The sequence below is a fragment of the Ascaphus truei genome, chromosome 4, assembly GCF_040206685.1.
Source record: "Ascaphus truei isolate aAscTru1 chromosome 4, aAscTru1.hap1, whole genome shotgun sequence".
Classification (NCBI taxonomy): Eukaryota; Metazoa; Chordata; class Amphibia; order Anura; family Ascaphidae; genus Ascaphus; species Ascaphus truei.
The window spans coordinates 244,176,773-244,195,070 of record NC_134486.1 but is presented as its reverse complement, the minus strand read 5'-3'; the positions used below and the strand labels follow the sequence as shown (position 1 = coordinate 244,195,070).

General features: G+C 42.5%; 1 protein-coding gene across 25 annotated transcripts in view; it reads right to left on the bottom strand.

Annotated features, from left to right (window-relative positions):
- AIG1 (androgen induced 1) overlaps positions 1-18,298 on the bottom strand; it is a 448,408-nt gene that overhangs the window by 372,665 nt on the left and 57,445 nt on the right. Inside the window, exon 2 of one of the 25 annotated variants that reach the window (XM_075597136.1) lies at positions 17,356-18,232. The exons of the other annotated variants lie outside the window; for them this stretch is intronic. Within the exon in view, the coding sequence (XP_075453251.1) occupies positions 18,188-18,232 (45 nt within the window). The 3' untranslated portion in view covers positions 17,356-18,187. Of the gene's footprint in view, positions 1-17,355; positions 18,233-18,298 lie in introns of those variants that run through there. 25 annotated transcript variants of the gene reach the window in all.

Here is an 18,298-nt window from a genome sequence, read left to right as displayed (position 1 = left end):
ATAAAAAGAGAGTTGAGGACTTCTACATGAAATGTACGAAAACACAGATGCCACAGGATATAATCCAGGACAGGAAAAGCGAGGAGAAACCCCAAATGATGTACCATGCGTCCTGCAAGAAGAAGTTGCAAAGGCAATAAAATCCATTAAGACTGGGAAGGTTCCCAGAAAAGAGGGAATTACAACTGAAATCATGAAAGAGGTTGGGGAACAGGTAGAGAAAATCTTTGCAAAACTCTTTGCATGCTGCTTAAAGCACAGGACAATTCCAGAACAATGCAAAAATGCCATTGTTATCCTCAATCACAAGAAAGGAGACAAAGACGACCTCAAGAACTGGAGACCAATCAGCCTACTTCCAATCACTTACACGATTTTTATGAAGGTATAGTACTCGTTCATAGGCTGCAAAAGAACCCAGCCTAGAGAACAAGCATGGTTTCACAGTGGATAATACACAATGGACCACATCCAAGTCGTACAATAACTGATTTCCCGAAGTAATTCATATAACCTAGAACCCAGTTAAGGATTCGTAAATTACGAAAAAGCATTTGATTCTGTTTACACCTCTGTGGTCTTAAAGCTGCAGTTCAAGCTCCCGGTTTTTTTTTTACTTCAATAGTTTCATTTGGGCAATCTCTACTTACCTAAAGAACTGCATAGCTGCCGGTCAATTCGTTCTCCGTCTATTCATCGGCAAAGTTTGGCGACATCTTTAAATATGGGGAATATAAATGGTTGCTATAGCAACAAGCATGCTTTTAAAAATAGAATACAAGAAAATTGGTCTTTCAAAGTTGTTTTTTTTAAAACAGAAAATGCTAAAAGTATTTTTTCTTACTACAGAACTGATTTATTAAAAAAAACACACATGCAGGATATTGCTTGAACTGCAGCTTTAAATGCATTAAAAAGATAAAGTGTTAAAGAAGCATGCATTGATGTTATAAGGAACATTTACAAGAATGCCACATCAACCATTAAATTACATGATGATACAAGAAAGATAAAAATCAGCAAGAGTGTGACATGGAGAAACCATGTCCTCAGAGCTTTTCACATCAACACTTGAAGAATTGCCAAGATATTGAATAGGGAGGGTAAAAAAGAATCAAACTCAATGGTGAATACTTGAGTAATTGACAATTTGCAGATGACATTGTTATTTTTGCCACAAATCCAGAAGACCTCCACAACAAATCAGAGAACTCACCAAAACACGCCAGAAAGTGGGCCTCCATATGAATCTCAGCAAGACCAAATTGATGTTCAACAAATGTGTCAACTCTGGAGAGATCAAAATAAATGGAATAGAACTAGCAGAAGTTGAAGACTATGTCTACCTTGGCTGGCAAGTAACAATGCATGGGAAAAAATTTTAAGTAACATTAATACGAGAATGAAGATTGGATTGAGCGCATTTGGATAAAACAAGACAATATTTCAAGGGAACCTTCCACTGTGCCTCAAGAGGAAAGTTTTCAAACCAGTGTATTCTGTCTGTGCTCATGTATGGGTGATTAACGTGGATCCTAAATGCAAAGAAAATTCAGAAGCTTCAGACAACTCAAACAAGTATGGAGAGATGTATGCTTGGTATTACCCCAAGAGATAAGGAAAAGAATGAATGAGTTTGGATAGCAACAAAAAGTCTGAAAAGTCTGGGTAAAATGATAGTGAACCAGAGCTATCGCAAGAAATGACCACAGTGGATAACGATGGTTCTCGACTGGATTCCAAGGTTAATTAAAAGACCAAGACGACAACCAAACATAAGATGGGAGGATGACATTTGTTGGAGCAACATAGGGAAGAGAAGCTTTCAACCACGGTACCTGGAAGATCATTGGGGAATTCTTCAGCAAGTAGTGAATCGACAAGGGCTGAAGATAATAACACATACAGAAACACACTGTATATATAGACTAAACTTAGTAGTGATACACTGATGAGAAAAATAATAAAAGTAATAAAAAACTTTAAAAAATAACACAATCTGACCCAGACTCAATAAACAGGATTAAGTCAGTGGAAATACAACTACATTAACCAGCATGGGAATGAGTGTTTGTGTTCCTTGCGCCAACTCCTTATTCACTGAACTAAATTTTAAGCAGACATAACGCCAGAGAAACAAATACTTAGAATATAGGTATTAGGAGGAATGTTTTTTTTAGATTTATTTGTACTATGCAAAACACTTTCACATTAACTGGGTACTATTTCAGAAAGCCCCAGGCCTTATCTTCCTCTTTGTTCTCTGCCTAACTAGAGATATTAGGGACATTTAATAATTTCATATTTATTACAGGAAGAAGCTACAATTATGGAGTGGTATTTCCTTATGTGATTTACATGAGAATGTTAAAATATAATGGTTATAGGTTACTATTTATAGCTATAACATTTAGAAACCAATTTTTCTATTTGGTCAAAATTGTGTGCATTCATGGTAAGGTAACGAGGAGTAGGGTCTAGAAGAAAGACTAAAACGGTTTCGGCAAAACTTTCAGAGTCCAAGTTTTGAAAATTCAAAAATTTGATAAATCGGGCAAAAGCATTTTCCTGCCTGCAAGCTGTGAAATGGAGAAATTGTACTTACAATATTTTTCTTTTCTCTCATCCCATCATGGCAGCAGCAATTAATGGGTTAACGCTCAGGGATAGGACAAGAAGAAATCAAAGTCTGGGGTAAATACCTCCTCCTCTCCCCTCCCCCCCCCCCCGATGTCAATTTACAAAAATATTTTCAAAGCTAATTTTAAGCCAAGTTAATACAACACATATCGGAACTCAACTCCTAGTACTTCACAGGACACAGAAATCCCAGCAAATGACTTTAGGGAGGGTAAATGCTGTCATGATGGGTGTAGAAGGAAAATTTCTCCATTTCCTCTGCGTCTCACATGGCAGCAGCAACAAATTGGATTTCCCAAAACTTAATTAATCTAAGGAGGGTAAAAAAAACAAAACAATCTACAAAACAAAGAAGATACAAAAAAAATATATATATATATATATATATTTTCAATCATTTGGTAATTGCTTGAAACACTTTGCACCCAAATTGGGCATCTGCTGAGGCTAATACATCTACCTTACAGTGCTTAGTAGAGATACTATCTTCGATATGAATTGAGGCACTGTTCTCATTACAATTTTTTTCTGATGTATCGTAAAAAAATGGAGGCCGTAGTTCTCCTGTCTGGCTTGGGTGATTTCTACCAGGAATATGGTATTTATGGTGTGGAATGATAATGGGATATCCTGTAAAGGTTCAAACAAACCCAATCTCACGGCCTCTAGCCCTATATTTAGGTTTCATGATGAAATCAGATCTTGAATATGTGGTCTGATACTGGGAATTGCTTCTACAAACCTAGCTATTAGGTGAAGGGAAGCAATAGAGGAAGGTTTAAGCCCCTTTTTAAAACCGGTTTGCAAGAAAATTCACTATCTGAGTTGAGGTCTAGATGGATGTCATATTGTTAGTAACACACCAGGACCAAAACATTTTCCCGATCCAGACAGCACCATATTAATAATTGATTTTCTTAGGCCCAGGTTTACTAGGGACCACCTTCCAAACCCCACTCCACCAGGGAAAGACTGCAGATTTGGATGTAGTAGAGGCCATTGAGACAGCATATCTGGCACTATTGAAAACTTCCCTGGCCCTTACATTGCCAGCTTGACATGGTCTGCATACCAGTGCCTTCTTGGCCATATCAGTGTGACCATGATCAAAGATGCCATTTCTCTCTACTTTTGACAGCACTTTCTGAATCATTGCAATTGGTGGGAATATGTAGCCCAAACTGGCATCCCCAAAAAACCTGCATAGCGTCTTAAACGTCAGCGCCTCTGGATCCCTGGCAGTAAACCGGAAGTTTTATGTCCACCCTTGATTTCATCAGGTTTATTTCTGGTGTTCCCCAGAGCTGGAACATTTGTTGAAACACCTGATGAGACAAGAACCATTCCCCTGGATGTACTTTGTGTTTGCTGAGAAAATCAATTTCTACATTTTCTGGACCTGGAATATGAATTTCAGATAATGCTGCCACCTTTCCTACCTATTTTAGCAGCTTGCCAACCTCACTTAGGGCCACTGGACTTTGGGTACCTCCTTTCTTGTTAATGTATGTAGTGGAATTGTCCAAGAATACTCAAACTGGGGAATGGCCGATGAAATCCTGCAGGGCCAACACTGAATTTGTCACGGCTCTTATCTCTAGGATGTTAATTGGCAGTAATGTCTCTGTGCTGGACCCGGTTCCTTGTATATAGATTGCGCCTGCATGAGTGCCCCAGCTTTGGAGACTTCCATGTGACAGGTTGCTTGTGATATTCCACTTTAGACTTTGTCTTGCCTCTGTTGATATCCTGATCATTTTCTTGGAATTTGTGAAATGTCAGTTCCAACTGTTCACAAAAATTGCACTTTATGGCCCTTGTGGGAAAAGGCACCCATGTGATCATGTCTGCCGTAGAGGACATGAGCCCTAGTATCCTCATGTATGACTGGACTGATGGACTAGATGTTTTTTAGAAACTGTTACACCTCTTTTGTTTTGTGCCGGTATTCACAATTCATCCATGATCTTGCAGGATTGAGAGAACCTTATGTACATGCTTTTTTACTTGTACTCGAGTGACCGCTGTTATCAGGCAATCATCCAGATAAGGTAGTACACAAATACCCTGCTGACAGAGGTGGGATGCCATAGTGACCTTAATGAATGTCCAGGGGGCTGTTACGATCACGAAAGGTAATGCTTGAATCTGAATATGACTGCCCTCGAAGAAAAACCTGAGGAATTTGTGGTGTTCCTGGCCTATATGGATGTGTAAATAAGCCTCTTTGTGGTCTATCAATGCCATATAATCCCCTTCCTGCAGAACAGAGAACTGAACAAAGAGACTCAATTTTGAAATATCTGACCTGTAGTCAATGATTCACTTCTTTAATATCTAGGACCACTCTGTAGCCTCCCGTGGCTTTGGGGACTACAAACAGGTGGGAATAGATTCCTTGTTGCTTTTGCCCCCTGGGAACCACATTGATCGGCTTGTTGGGTCGAAAAGTCTTGGATCTACCGGATATTTCGATCTCATAAACTTGTCTTGAATTTGCATTTGTCTGAATTCTAGATGATAACCTGTCTTCATGACAGTGAGAACCCAGGCATCTGACGTCGCTTGGGTCCACTGATGAAGAAATCTGGTGATCCTGCCCCACACAGGCTCAAGTCTCTGTACCGAGAACAACTGATTCTCAAAAGGTAGATCTCCACTAAAAGGGCTTTGTGGTACCAGAGGAAAACTTTCCTGTAGAAGATCTTAAAAAAGGCTGCTTACAAAAATGCTTCATGGCCTGTGGACCTTTGCCCCTTGAAAGGCCTGTCGCGAGGAACGCTTAGATGCTAATGGGCTAGGTCTTCTTTCCTGAGCCAAGGAGTTATCTTTGCCCAATGAAGTCTTGGAGATTATGTAATCAAGAGCTTCGACAAAGAGATGATAGGGAAAGCAACTTGTTTTTAGCAGAGGAATCTGTTGCACAGGATCAAAGCCAGAGTGCTCTTCTAGCCACAACATACAGAATGGAGGATTTGGCAATCAGATGGATCATATCTAGAGAAGCGTCATGGAGGATGTTTACCACATTGTTAATCATGGTGATATCTTTCATCAATTTCTTCCTAGGTAACCCGGCATCTAATTCTGCCTCCATCTTATCGTTCAAAATTTTCACAGTTCTGGCAATGCACGCCATATTAATAGCAGGCCAAAATGAAAAGGTCATAAGAGAATGCTTCTTTGTCAGTCCAATACATCCCTGAAAGAAGCGCCATCTTAAAAGAGCAGTTATTTTCTATTAAAGCTTCGCCATAGCTTCTCCCATGACCTCGGAGCCTGCGCGGAAGCTCCCCCTCTGATCCCGCCCCCCCCCCCTAACACACAAATAAACACACAACAAAGGTCTGGAGGTTCAAGGGCCACGGCTTTATTTACACAAATAATAATAAACCTTGGTGAGTGCTACCTCTGCCAGTGTGCTCTCCCCCCGGGTAAAGGTCATTGGCACCCCAACCATGGCCCGCACACCCACCAAGGCGGGCGCCCGTTGGCCCGGCTGTTAAGCGATATTGGGTTCAGGGAATCACGCACAAATGGGCCCTGCCCACTCGCTCCCCACCCGAAGGCTTTAGGGGTTATCTGCACCATAGAGCCCCCGCTGACAAGGATACCGCTCACTCACACCCCCCCCCCCCAACAGCCGCCACCAGCGGGGCTATTTAATTCCTTAAACTAGCACCGGACCCCCAGACCCGCCAGGACCCTTTCGAGCCCTTCTTGGAGTGTTACGTTAAACAAGTCTAATCCTATCTCGGATAAATGTACCCCGTCTAGTCGAAACAATCCACTATTTTCTGACTCGAAATCAAGATGCCCTACCACCCAGCCTCCTACCTGCAACACAAATTTGCCAACTGCCTTATTAATTTTCCTCCTTGTGCCCTCCACCGCCTCAGCTCGCCGCGCCCCTTTCCACACCTTTCTGTACACTATATCTGACCACACCACCTTAGGACCGCTCCCCAATGCACCTGAATCCGCGCCATATCATTCCTTATCGACCTAATTAAATCTAATGATGTCACCCACCCACATCACTGCCCCCCACATGAATAATCAACATTTTTGGGCGACCTCCTATCCCTTGCCAATACCAGTAGTTCTGGTAACAACTGATGCCACCTCAAAACACGCCTGCCCCACCAGCCTTCTCCAAAGTCTGCTGCGCTGACCTTCCTCTCCCCCCAATTCTCTTGTAACATTTCGCACTGGAATGCCCCCCCCCCCACAGATTGTGCAAACATGCCGGAATTTGCAGTCAGTGAACCTACATTGCCCCTCATTAAAGGCCCAGCACATTCCTCTCCCACTTGTGACCGGCAAACTGCAGGATTCCATGCTGCCGGCCCCTTTATGAAAGGGAGTCGGCTTAACCATGGTAAAAATCTCTAACAATAGGTCCATGTCTTTTTTTCCCCAGGATAGCTGCTTTCGCACAGCCATTTTCTGCCGAAATTGTTCTTCATATAACCACCAACCCATCCCCTTATGGTTTCTATACGCAAAACTGATCATATCTTGATATTTAAATAATGCAGAGCATAAATTAGGTGATTTTTCCCCAATAACACTGGCCAAGATAGAGAAGGCCTGTGACCAATTAGAAAATGTTTGTGGGAATAATCGCTTCTCTATGTCTTCCTTCTTGGCCTCACCTTTTTTGCTGGACCTAGCCAGTGCTTCTTTATACCTGCGATGTAGGGATAATATCTCCACATACTTCCATGCCCATATCTTTACTTTTACATCTGCTGACAAGTGTAGACCCAACGGGCTTGTGAGGCATGCATAAGTGTCTGAGAAACAAATGTCAGGTACCGTCCCTGCCTCCGCCACTCCTACTGCCAGTGCCGGAGGAGAAACCACCACTGGGGAGGCTAATGCCAACTCCCCACTTATCCTTCCACAAGGAGCCAGGTTGCTGGCCTCAGCCCGATAGGATACCCCTTCCCAGGCCGCTGCCACCCCTGGCCTTGTATCAGCTACTGCTGCCACTGGGGTCACTGCCGCAGGGTGTCCCCCCTGCCCTCTTAAGGCTTCCAACACAGCTTTTACCATGGCAGCCACATCCACTGCCCCAGAAACATTCACATCTGCTGCCCCAGCAGCACCCACAACCGCTGCCTCAGCGGCACCCCCAGCCTCTCTCACCTGTTGGTTTGTATCCTGTCCTGCAGCACCCACCTGATGCTGCCCTCCCCCCTCTATAAGTGCTGCTCAGACAATCCCTTATTCCCACCCAGTGAAGTACCACCACGTGACTGTGGCATACCCCGGGACCTCGTCCCCTCTGCACCCCTTGGTGTCTTTTTTAAGGGGGGGTTGCTTCTTCTAAAGCTGAGGGGGGAATAGAGGCCGAAACCTTCCTCTTACCCTCAGCCGTCCGCCCCGTGCCCTCCACTGTAGGACCAGCATGCGGCCGCGTTCGCCGCACAGGCGGGTCCCGGACCTCCACCACTCCCCTCAGAGAGCCTGACCGCCTTGAGTGGGCCACCACCCGCCGCGTCGGCGTCCTTATGGATCTCAGGCTGCGCCGCACAGTTCCACCACTTACTTCTGCTCTGGGCTCCTCCGATCCCCCAGCTGTAGCACCGTCTCTGCTACCTCCTGCGAGCAGACCTGCCAGCTGCTGCTGCAGCCATTCTTCCTCTCTAGAAAGAGCCTCCGTTTGCAGCCTGGTTAATAGCTCCTGCACGTCAGCCATTCTCACTTCCTTCCTGTGCCAGACTGCCTTTCCGCTCCCTGCCCAGTTTAAATCCACTAAGCCCCATCCCCCCCTCCTGGCATGGTGGGAAGAAAAGGGGGGGGGGGACACGCAGGCAGAAAGGAGGGAAGCAGAATCCGGCCGGCCGGGATGGGGAGGCAATGCGCATCCTAGCGCTACAGGTGATGGAGGGGGGGGGTTAGGTGGGAAGAGGAGGGAGCCTGGCCCCATCGCTGAGGGGCTCCAAGCTGCCTTCTTGAAGTTCACTGTCTTCAAAGGGATATAATGTATAAAACTTCACAGGGATTGAAGACCGCTTGTCTGGTGATTCCCATTCCTTAAACAGTAGATCCTATTTTTGATGGACTGATGGAGAGGGAAGGCTTTGTTCTTTTTGTGCATAGGAAAACCCTACCTAGGAGACATATTTCCTCTTGCGTCTTCAATTTCTAAAACTTTTTTTAATTCTTTAGCTTTTAAATAAGATCAATTTGAAAAGAGACCTGGTTCTTCTTGCCCACACTCGTCATCAGAGAATTCGCCTGACCTTCTGTCCTCCTCAGAGCCCTGGGAAGCTCTATACAGAGATGTTTGTGAGCAGGATCTTTTGACCACTTCAGAGCGTGGTTCTGCAACTCCTTCATCCAAATGAAGAAATCTGCCATTTGCAAAGGGGCTTCTTGATAAAGGGCATACTGCCCGAAACGTGTTGGTGGACCCCTGCTGCGGCTTAGGGGGGACCTTTTTGTCCACTTTTTTTATGTAATAAATTAACTTTTTTTTGCTACAAACCGTGAGCCTGCTTCTGTTACCTCTGGCAGTGCACTGCCTTATTTTCCTACCTGTTCCTGCTGCTTACCTGGGAGATTGCACGCCTAAGAAAATTCTGATGTTGTATACTCCTGGAGAAACTGAGTGAGTGCACTTTATGGGTCGCTATACCCTTTCTTTCTCCTTTGATTAATGGGACTTTGGTCTGTACTACTTATTTATGGTGCCGCTGGCATTAGGTACTAGTCCCCTAACCCTATTAGGGCTATGTTATGCTATATGCTTATATGGAAGGAGTTCATCCCAACTGCAGATTATTATTCCAAACAGGACTTTTTTTTCTGATGCACTGGTTTTCTACACATTCTTTTGCCAGCGGCCCAAACTTGTGAGAGAGGTAGGGAGTAACAAAATGCTAAGCCCCCTCCAGATGTCACTCCAGCTGCCCAAACAACCCTCTTTCTATCCCATAGGACAAGAAACTGGCATTGGGGGGTTGAAGAGGAAGAGTTCCATATCCCTGACTGCGTTTTCTTCTTGTCTTATCCCTAAGAGAGTTAATCCATTTGTTGCTGCTGACGTGGGACGCAGAGGAAAAAAACTATCCCTCTATCAGTTTATGATGTGGTTCCTTCATTTCTGTCCATGTACTACTCAAACACAAAGCTGAAAGAACAGAGTGGCTGATGAAGAGAGACACTGGACACCTTACTGATTGCACAGGAAAGTAAGATGAATCAGAGCACTACAGATTTTCTTCGTTCAAAATAGAAACACAACGTTTCGGGCTGTAACTGGCATGTAGTGTATCAAGTGAAAGTGTCAAGGCCTCTTTCACGTGATAAAGGCCAGTTACAGGCCGAAATGTGGTGTTTCTATTTTGCACAATAAATTTTGCATGAAGAAAAACCGTAGTGCTTTGATTCATCTACCTTACTTTGGATGTACTCTTGATTATTAGCAGGCTTTCCGTAGAACCAGAAGCACCAGGATTAGTATCATAGATTTGTTTCAGTTTTGGTGTGCAGCAATTGCTCTCTTTTTTTTTTTATTGCACAGAAACACATATATAAGCTCTAATGCTGGAGTTGCACCTCTGCTGCCAAGGGAGAGAAACTGTACAATATGGTTGATATAGGTAGCTGTAACCAAGGATGCACCGCCTCACAGTGAGGAAAGCAGGGAGAAACCAGGGAGTGTGGAGAATAAGAGGGGAGTATAGGAACAAAGAGGGTGTAGTGGAAGTGTGGAGATTAAGAGGGTGGCTAAGTGAGTATGTGGGCTTAAAGAGGGAGAGACTGTAAAAGCTGAAATAACCGTTTTAATTAATCTCAGAGCATTCTTCTATAATAAAAAGTTAGAAATAGATCATTGATAATTTTGGAGGTATTTAGTTTAACATTTATTAGAGGTTAAATGTGTTTCTGAGATGAGGGTGGGGGATGGATGCAAAGGTGGGGAAAGAGCAAGGTGTAAAATTGATACTCTAGGGCAGGGATGCCCCCCCTTGCTCCGGCATCATGACGCAGCGGGGTCATGTGATGTCACGTTGCCATGGCGATGTGTTGTCCGAAGCAAAGGTAAGGGAATTTACAGAGGCCTCGCGCGGTCCCCCAGCATTTCAATTAAATGCCTTCGGGGAAACGCAGGGCCTCTGTAACCGCCGCGCCTCCCCTCCCCCCAGAAAATCTCACCCCCCCCCCAGTTTAAGCACCCCTGCTCTAGGGAAAGAGAGGTACCACTATCCGTGAGGGCTAGAGGTATGAAGAGGTGCTAAGATGCTGTTTACATTGGCTGCCTTTTTTGAAGCTGCTGTGACTTAAAATACGTCACTAGCTGGCTAAAACATCCAGGACTTCCACGTTTGACTGAAGGGAATACTACGAGAATATATATATTTTTTAACTATCTACTTATTGTCATATTTTATTGTGATAACTATTATATTGGTGTAGCCCTGGCTAATTTTGGGGTTATAGGTCTGCCCTCCTCCTGGCAATAATACTTAGTAAGGGTAAGTTTGCCAGGAGTAATCATGGGGGTTTCCCACCTACTGCAGCTCTCTGAGTCAGATAAGGCAGTGCAGTTCTGTCTGTGTCCAATAACGGACAGGGGCGGGCTCTTGCTGGATTTGATTTAGGGAGAAGCACTTTCTGATTTAGATGAGTTCCTCTCCCCACTTGAGAGAGGTCAGTAACCAAACCCAGTTGTGCAGGGCTCTGCCACACTGTGGGCCCTCCCTTAGAGGAGAGGCAGGTAGACTGTTCCCACTACTCTGATAGGGGGTAGTGGAAGAGCTAGGCCTGCTGCCAGGTTCCTGACTTGGAGTGTATGGCCAGGTCCATCCTGCAGGAGAACTCCTGTGTTCCTGTACTGCTGTGTATGCTGCTCCAGTGTATGCTGTTGGTGCAATAAAGTGTTCCTGATTTATAAAGAAGCGGTTGTGAGACTGGAATTTCTCATCCCTGAGTGGGACGTTCTATTCCAGGGATTCCACCCCTTATCGCTGGGGCCTGCAATAGATGGAGGCTCTGTCACAGTGAGTACGTACTGGGTATGTCCCCAGAAGCCTGTCCTGACCTTCCCCATAATACCACCAAACGGGAGACTCAGGAGTCCTGTAAGCCAGCAGGTGCACCACACTGTTATGCCTTGTAACCAGAGTCAGTTTCCCCGTGCTAGGGCCAATATGAGATTGGGTGGGGGAAACACTGTTACATTGGTATATTGTCCAGCTTCCAAGGGAAAGTGTGGAGAAAATAGAGAAAGGGGTGACATGTGAGCAGAGAGTTTGGGGTTGAGGAATGGAAGCATAAAAAGGGTAGCAACATGTCAACCAGGACTGAAAAAAGAAAGACAGCACCAGATAGAGAAAAAAGGGGACACAGAGGGGTGAATAAGTTGGACAAGTTGGCTAGAGCAGGGGTGCGCAAAGTTTTTAACCTGCGCCACATGCCTGCTTATCTCCCGGCTCGCGCCCCCCCCCCCCCCCCCCATCTCCTCGGCTCTGGCGTCAAATGACGTTGCGGAGTCATGTGATGTCACGTTGCCATGGCAATGCAACGTCACATGACCCCAAATGACGCCGGTTACCATGGCGACGTGTCGCCGAAGATCAGGTAAGAAAAGCTGCACGTCCCCCCGCATTTCATTTAAATGCCTTGGGGGAGAGCGTGGGACCTCTGTGGCCGCCGCGCCCCCCCTGGAAATTCTCCCGCCCCCCTGGGGGGCATGCCCCCTACTTTGCGCACCCCTAGTCTAAAGAGTGTGAGAAAGAATATGTTAAACTAAAATACAGAAAACACACATCCATACACAAACTTTATCCTGAAAAGAGAAGCGGACAACTAAATACTGTAGGGGACAGAGTGAAGATATACACAGTTGTTGTTTTTGTTTCAAATACTTTCTTTATAGTTGGAGAAAAAAATATTTCACCAGGCTAGTACATTTTCGTTCTGCCTAGTGGTGTGAATGTATTTGTCCTGGTTACATGTAAATATAGGGATTCTAACTATTGACACTAAATAGAGAATTGTATTTTTCTGACTTTGGCATAATTGTTTTTGATGAATTATTAATCACTTTGCGAATCCCCGAGTACTGCTGCAACAAATCTACATTTCTCCACGATCATTGCTTCTACTGGAACAGTGCAAATGTGTCAATATTAACACATACAACTAGGAGTTAAAGAACACTGCTATTTCCTAGTATTAACCATAGCGCTGATTAATTAATATGGAATTAATACAACATGGGAATTAATTCGATAATTTGCATGCATTATCACATAATAGTAGTACAGTAGTATGAGTTTCAATATTTGTACCATTTTACAGACGTAAAAACTGCCTAACTCTATTTCATTTGCTTTGGTCAATACATTAATTAGTGTCCATGCCATCATGGATTAACACCTTTAAGAATGCTGACTTTATTGAATCTGGATCGCTTTTGTCCGAGAAATACTGTATATCACTGTGTATTTGATAAAGGGGTTTGAACTCTACAGTGAATTCTGTATTCTGATAAGGGTATGGTCTCATGGTTGATTTGAAAAAATAACTGAACTGTGATGGCTGTTACCAATTGTTAATAGCTGATCAAGTGAATAGCAATTAATGATCACTAAAAGTAAACTTTAAGGAAAACCCAAAAGCGGACATATTTACCCACCTTATGCACATACAGTACATACAGTTTTAGAATTATTAGGTCTATCTAATGTTAGGCCCTTATCAAAACTCAATTCTATTTGACCAAGAAGAGAGAGGGTGATATGCAACACTTCAGAATTTCACATTGCATTGAAACGGAGTATACTTTTTGGATGTGCATTATATTTTAAGACCAAACTATTTTAAAATAATTTTATTATGTATGCATTCATTAGAAATGGGAATCACATACAAGTTAAATTGGAATGTAACCTTCTTTGAGAATTATATGCAAGTATTGTGTTCAGTTGTGACACATGCATTTTGTAATTAAATTATGTTTTGTTTTTAATCATACGCACACTTCTGATCAAGAATTTTTTTAAAGCTCTACTAAATCATAGTTACTTTAATTACATTTTGAATAAATGGTTCTGATCCATCAGAATGTATTAGAAGTCCACAAACTGCATACCCAAATATACAGTGATTCTGTAAGATGTATTTTGTTCAAGAAAACAAGCTCAAATCTATCAAAGCAGCAATACACTAGCCCCCAATTTTTTTTCCATCTGAGCCAGATGGTCACCCAAAACACAGCAAGCTCCTAGCTCAGATGATATCTTCCCTTGTTAGGACTTGCATGTTCATTATAATAGCATGTACCTAGCCAATGAATGCAAACAAACTCTGTTCATTGACTTGCTAGTAATAACATTGCCATGGGCTGTATTACCCGTACAATATAGTTGACTATGGACGAGTAGCCATTGAAACAGGGCTCCCCTTCAAGTAATAACAGGGCCGTTAAGCTATATATTATTATAATTACTATTATTATATACCAATAATTCAGGAAGTCTAAAAAATAAAACAATCATGCACTGTATCTGTAGAAGTGATGACAATGCTACTGGGGTGCTTGAGTATGCGTTTCAATATCAATTGAATCACTAGATTATGTGTAGTCAATTCTGTACATTGCTTTGTAAATAGCATGAGTATGACTAGATAGGTAATATATACAGTTGTGTGAAAAAGAAAGTACACCCTCTTTGAATTCTATGGTTTTACATATCAGGATATACTGTAATAACAATCATCTGTAACTTAGCAGGTCTAAAAATTAGGTAAATACAACCTCAGATGAACAACAACACATGACATATTACACCGTGTCATGATTTATTTAACAAAAATAAAGCCAAAATGGAGAGGCCATGTGTGAAAAACTAAGTACACCCTTACTGCTTCCATGGGAATTAAGATGCTAAGTAGCAGACAGGTGCTGCTAATGAAATGCCCTTGATTAATTGATCATCAGCAAGTGTGACCACCTCTATAAAAGTCGAAGTTTTAGCAGTTTGCTGGTCTGGAGCATTCAGGTGTGTGTTAACACAATGTCAAGGGGGAAAGACATCAGCAATGATCTTAGAGAAGCAATTGTTGCTGCCCATCAATCTGGGAAGGGTTATAAGGCCATTTCCAAACAATTTAAAGTCTATCATTCTACAGTGAGAAAGATTATTAAAAAGTGGAAAACATTCAAGACAATTGCCAATCTTCCCAGGAGTGGACGTCCCAGCAAATTCACCCGTGCAACGCTCAGAGAAATTGCAAAAAACCCAAGATTTACATCTCAGACTCTACAGGCCTCAGTTAGCATGTTAAATGTTAAAGTTCATGACAGTACAATTAGAAAAAGACTGAACAAGTATGGTTTGTTTGGAAGGGTTGCCAGGAGAAAGCCTCTTCTCTCTGAAAAGAACATGGCAGCTCGGCTTAGGTTTGCAAAGTTGCATCTGAACAAACCACAAGACTTCTGGAACAATGTCCTTTGGACAGACGAGACCAAAGTGGAGATGTTTGGCCATAATGCGCAGCGCCACGTTTGGCAAAAACCAAACACAGCATATCAGCACAAAAACCTCATACCAACTGTCAAGCACAGAGGTGGAGGGGTGATGATTTGGGCTTGTTTTGCAGGCACAGGACCTGGGAACCTTGCAGTCATTGAGTCGACCATGAACTCCTCTGTATACCAAAGTATTCCAGAGTCAAATGTGAGGCCATCTGTCCGACAGCTAAAGCTTGGCCTCACAGCTGAATTGGGCCATGCAACAGGACAATGATCCCAAGCACACCAGCAAATCTACAACAGAATGGCTGAAAAAGAAAAGAATCAAGGTGTTGCAATGGCCCAGTCAAAGTCCAGACCTCAACCCGATTGAAATGCTGTGGCTGGACCTTAAGAGAGCTGTGCATAAACAAATGCCCACAAACCTCAATGAACTGAAGCAACGTTGTAAAGAACAGTGGGCCAAAATTCCTCCACAACGATGTGAGAGACTGATAAAGTCATACAGAAAACGATTACTTCAAGTTATTGCTGCTAAAGGTGGTTCTACAAGCTATTGAATCATAAGGTGTACTTGGTTTTTCACACATGGCTTCTCCATTTTGGCTTTATTTTTGTTAAATAAATCATGACACGGTGTAACATGTCCTGTGTTGTTGTTCATCTGAGGTTGTATTTAACAAATTTTAAGACCTGCTAAGGAACAGATAATTGTTATTATGTCCTGATATGTAAAACCATAGAATTCAAAGAGGGTGTACTTTCTTTTTCACACAACTGTATATATATATATATATATATATATATATATATATATATATATATATATATATATATATATATATATATATATATATATACAGGGCTCACCAAATGCACTCGCCCACTCGCACTGGGCAAGTGCATTTTACCCGCTTGCAAGTCTTACCGGCGGTGGGGTGGTGCGGCATCTCCCGGCATTCTCCTGCGACTCCCCCTGTAACTCCCCTGTCTCCCCCTGTAACCCCGTGAAAATGGCTGAGCGGCATCACATTTTGTGCCGAAGCACACAAAAAGTGTTAGAGTAATTTACCCTGCTCACACATGTTGTCACCTTATCAATAAATTGTTTTTAACTTCATCTTTGCATTGTAGCCCCATTTTTGTTTGCACACTTTGCTCCGCTTTTTTCACCCTTTGGATCTCCTGCATCAAGCTACCAGCGTAATTTCGTTTTCAATGGAATATACAGGAAAGTTTATAATCTGTTTTTTAAGGCTCTAGGGTGGGTTGTCCATATAGTTAGAGAACAATCCAGCACTGCTTATTGACAGTCATTAACTCCACTATCTACCGGAGGACTATATATATTGTATTGTATGTCTTTATTTGTATAGCGCCATTAATGTACATAGCGCTTATACTGTATATACCACCCACATTTTTTAGCTTATATTCACTTGCGGATTAAACATTAGACTCACTGATGCATTTATGGTCCAAATACAAGCAAGTTTATTTATCGTAAGGCAATTATATATTGCTATTTCTCATTCAGGTTCCGGAAACACTGATAACAAGAACTTTGTTTTTTTTTCCTATTTATAGTGTTAATATCTCTAACAGCCAACTCTAACTATACAAGTTGACATTTAAGTTTTAGTGCTTGTCTATAACTTCAGTACTGTAGGTCCTTAGACATGATAAATATTAACTACTGTAATGATGAAGGGGTCTGTGAGCTGTGAATCTGCACAGCATATATCCAAATAAAATAAATGCTTAGTACTTTAACTGTGCAGCACACCTAATTGAATACTGTATTAGGACAAAGGAATAAAAGGATTGTAAATTCCAATTACATTGTTACACTAACAGAACATTTATACTGTTCAATTACTCCAGCAAAATATTGCATCATTGCTATGTCTATGTACAGTATGTACTATGTTATAAAGCAGAGCCAATGTGAATACATAGATTTCCTAAATATATGAAAAAATATATTCTATCTAAGCAAGAAAAGCATTACTTTAAAAGCTTGAAGGAGCAGCAAACAATATTTTTTCTCTCCATTATATTAAGGGAGGGGGTGGGGGTTATGGGAATTACTTTTTCAGTTCAACTTTATAGTCAGTAATGCAGTAAACAAGCTTCCTCCTCCAACTCAACACAGTTGAAGTCATGCTTCCCACACACAGCTGTCACTGCCATGAACATTTCAAGCATTCCATCTGGGCATGACATACAGTACCTTGATTACCTTCTTCCAACAGAAGCATACATCCTACTCAAAAATACAAGAGGGAAAAAATTACCTAATTTACATTTGCATTCTGCGGGGGTAGAAGTGGAGGAAGACGTTCTTTGCTTTGTGGTCTACATCTCTATACCTTAATGTTTTGTTGTGGTCCGGGGGAACATAAAACACACAGAACTAGCAAGACATAAAACGATTTCGTTTTTTATTGTTATTTTTTAATAATGATCTTGATCTCTCAAAAATGCCAGTATCTGTTTGGCTGGATGTCCCATTTTTATATTATCAATGTACATATGTAGACGGCTTCATTGTTCAAATGGGTGAGATATGTTGGGATGTGTTATGATATACTGAATCAACATTACCATTGAATTCTATGAAAACTCTTATATTCTAAGCTATACTGTGATAATGTTGTGTTATCTGGGAGAACAATGTCACCAGCTGTAAGAGCCAGCACAGGCCCTCGCTAGACAGCTATGCTTACTATAACACCTGACTTCCTTGGCCTATAAGATGGCACCTTTCCCAAATACCTGTGCTTCACATCAAGCTTGCTACCCTGGAGGCAGGTTCACTGTTTCTCTGCTGCTTGTAAAGCTCCCAGACTTGCTGCTGGGTATTGATAAAACCTGGTAGCAATTCCGGCTAATCCATTTAGTCTGCTCCCTGCTTTTACCTTTGGCTTATTCGACTTCTCTGCTATTTGCTTTCAGCCCCGACCTTGGATCATCTGACTACCCTTCTTGCCTGCTCTTCCCTGGAAATTACGCTTCCAGCGCACCGCGGATCTGGATTTCTGTTCTCATCTATCTGCGATAACCCAGAGGATTTCCCTGTGGTTCTTGATCCACCTGGAGAGAAAATGGCGGACATGCAGGAAATCCGTAATATGCTCCAGCTTTTACAAGATGAGGTTA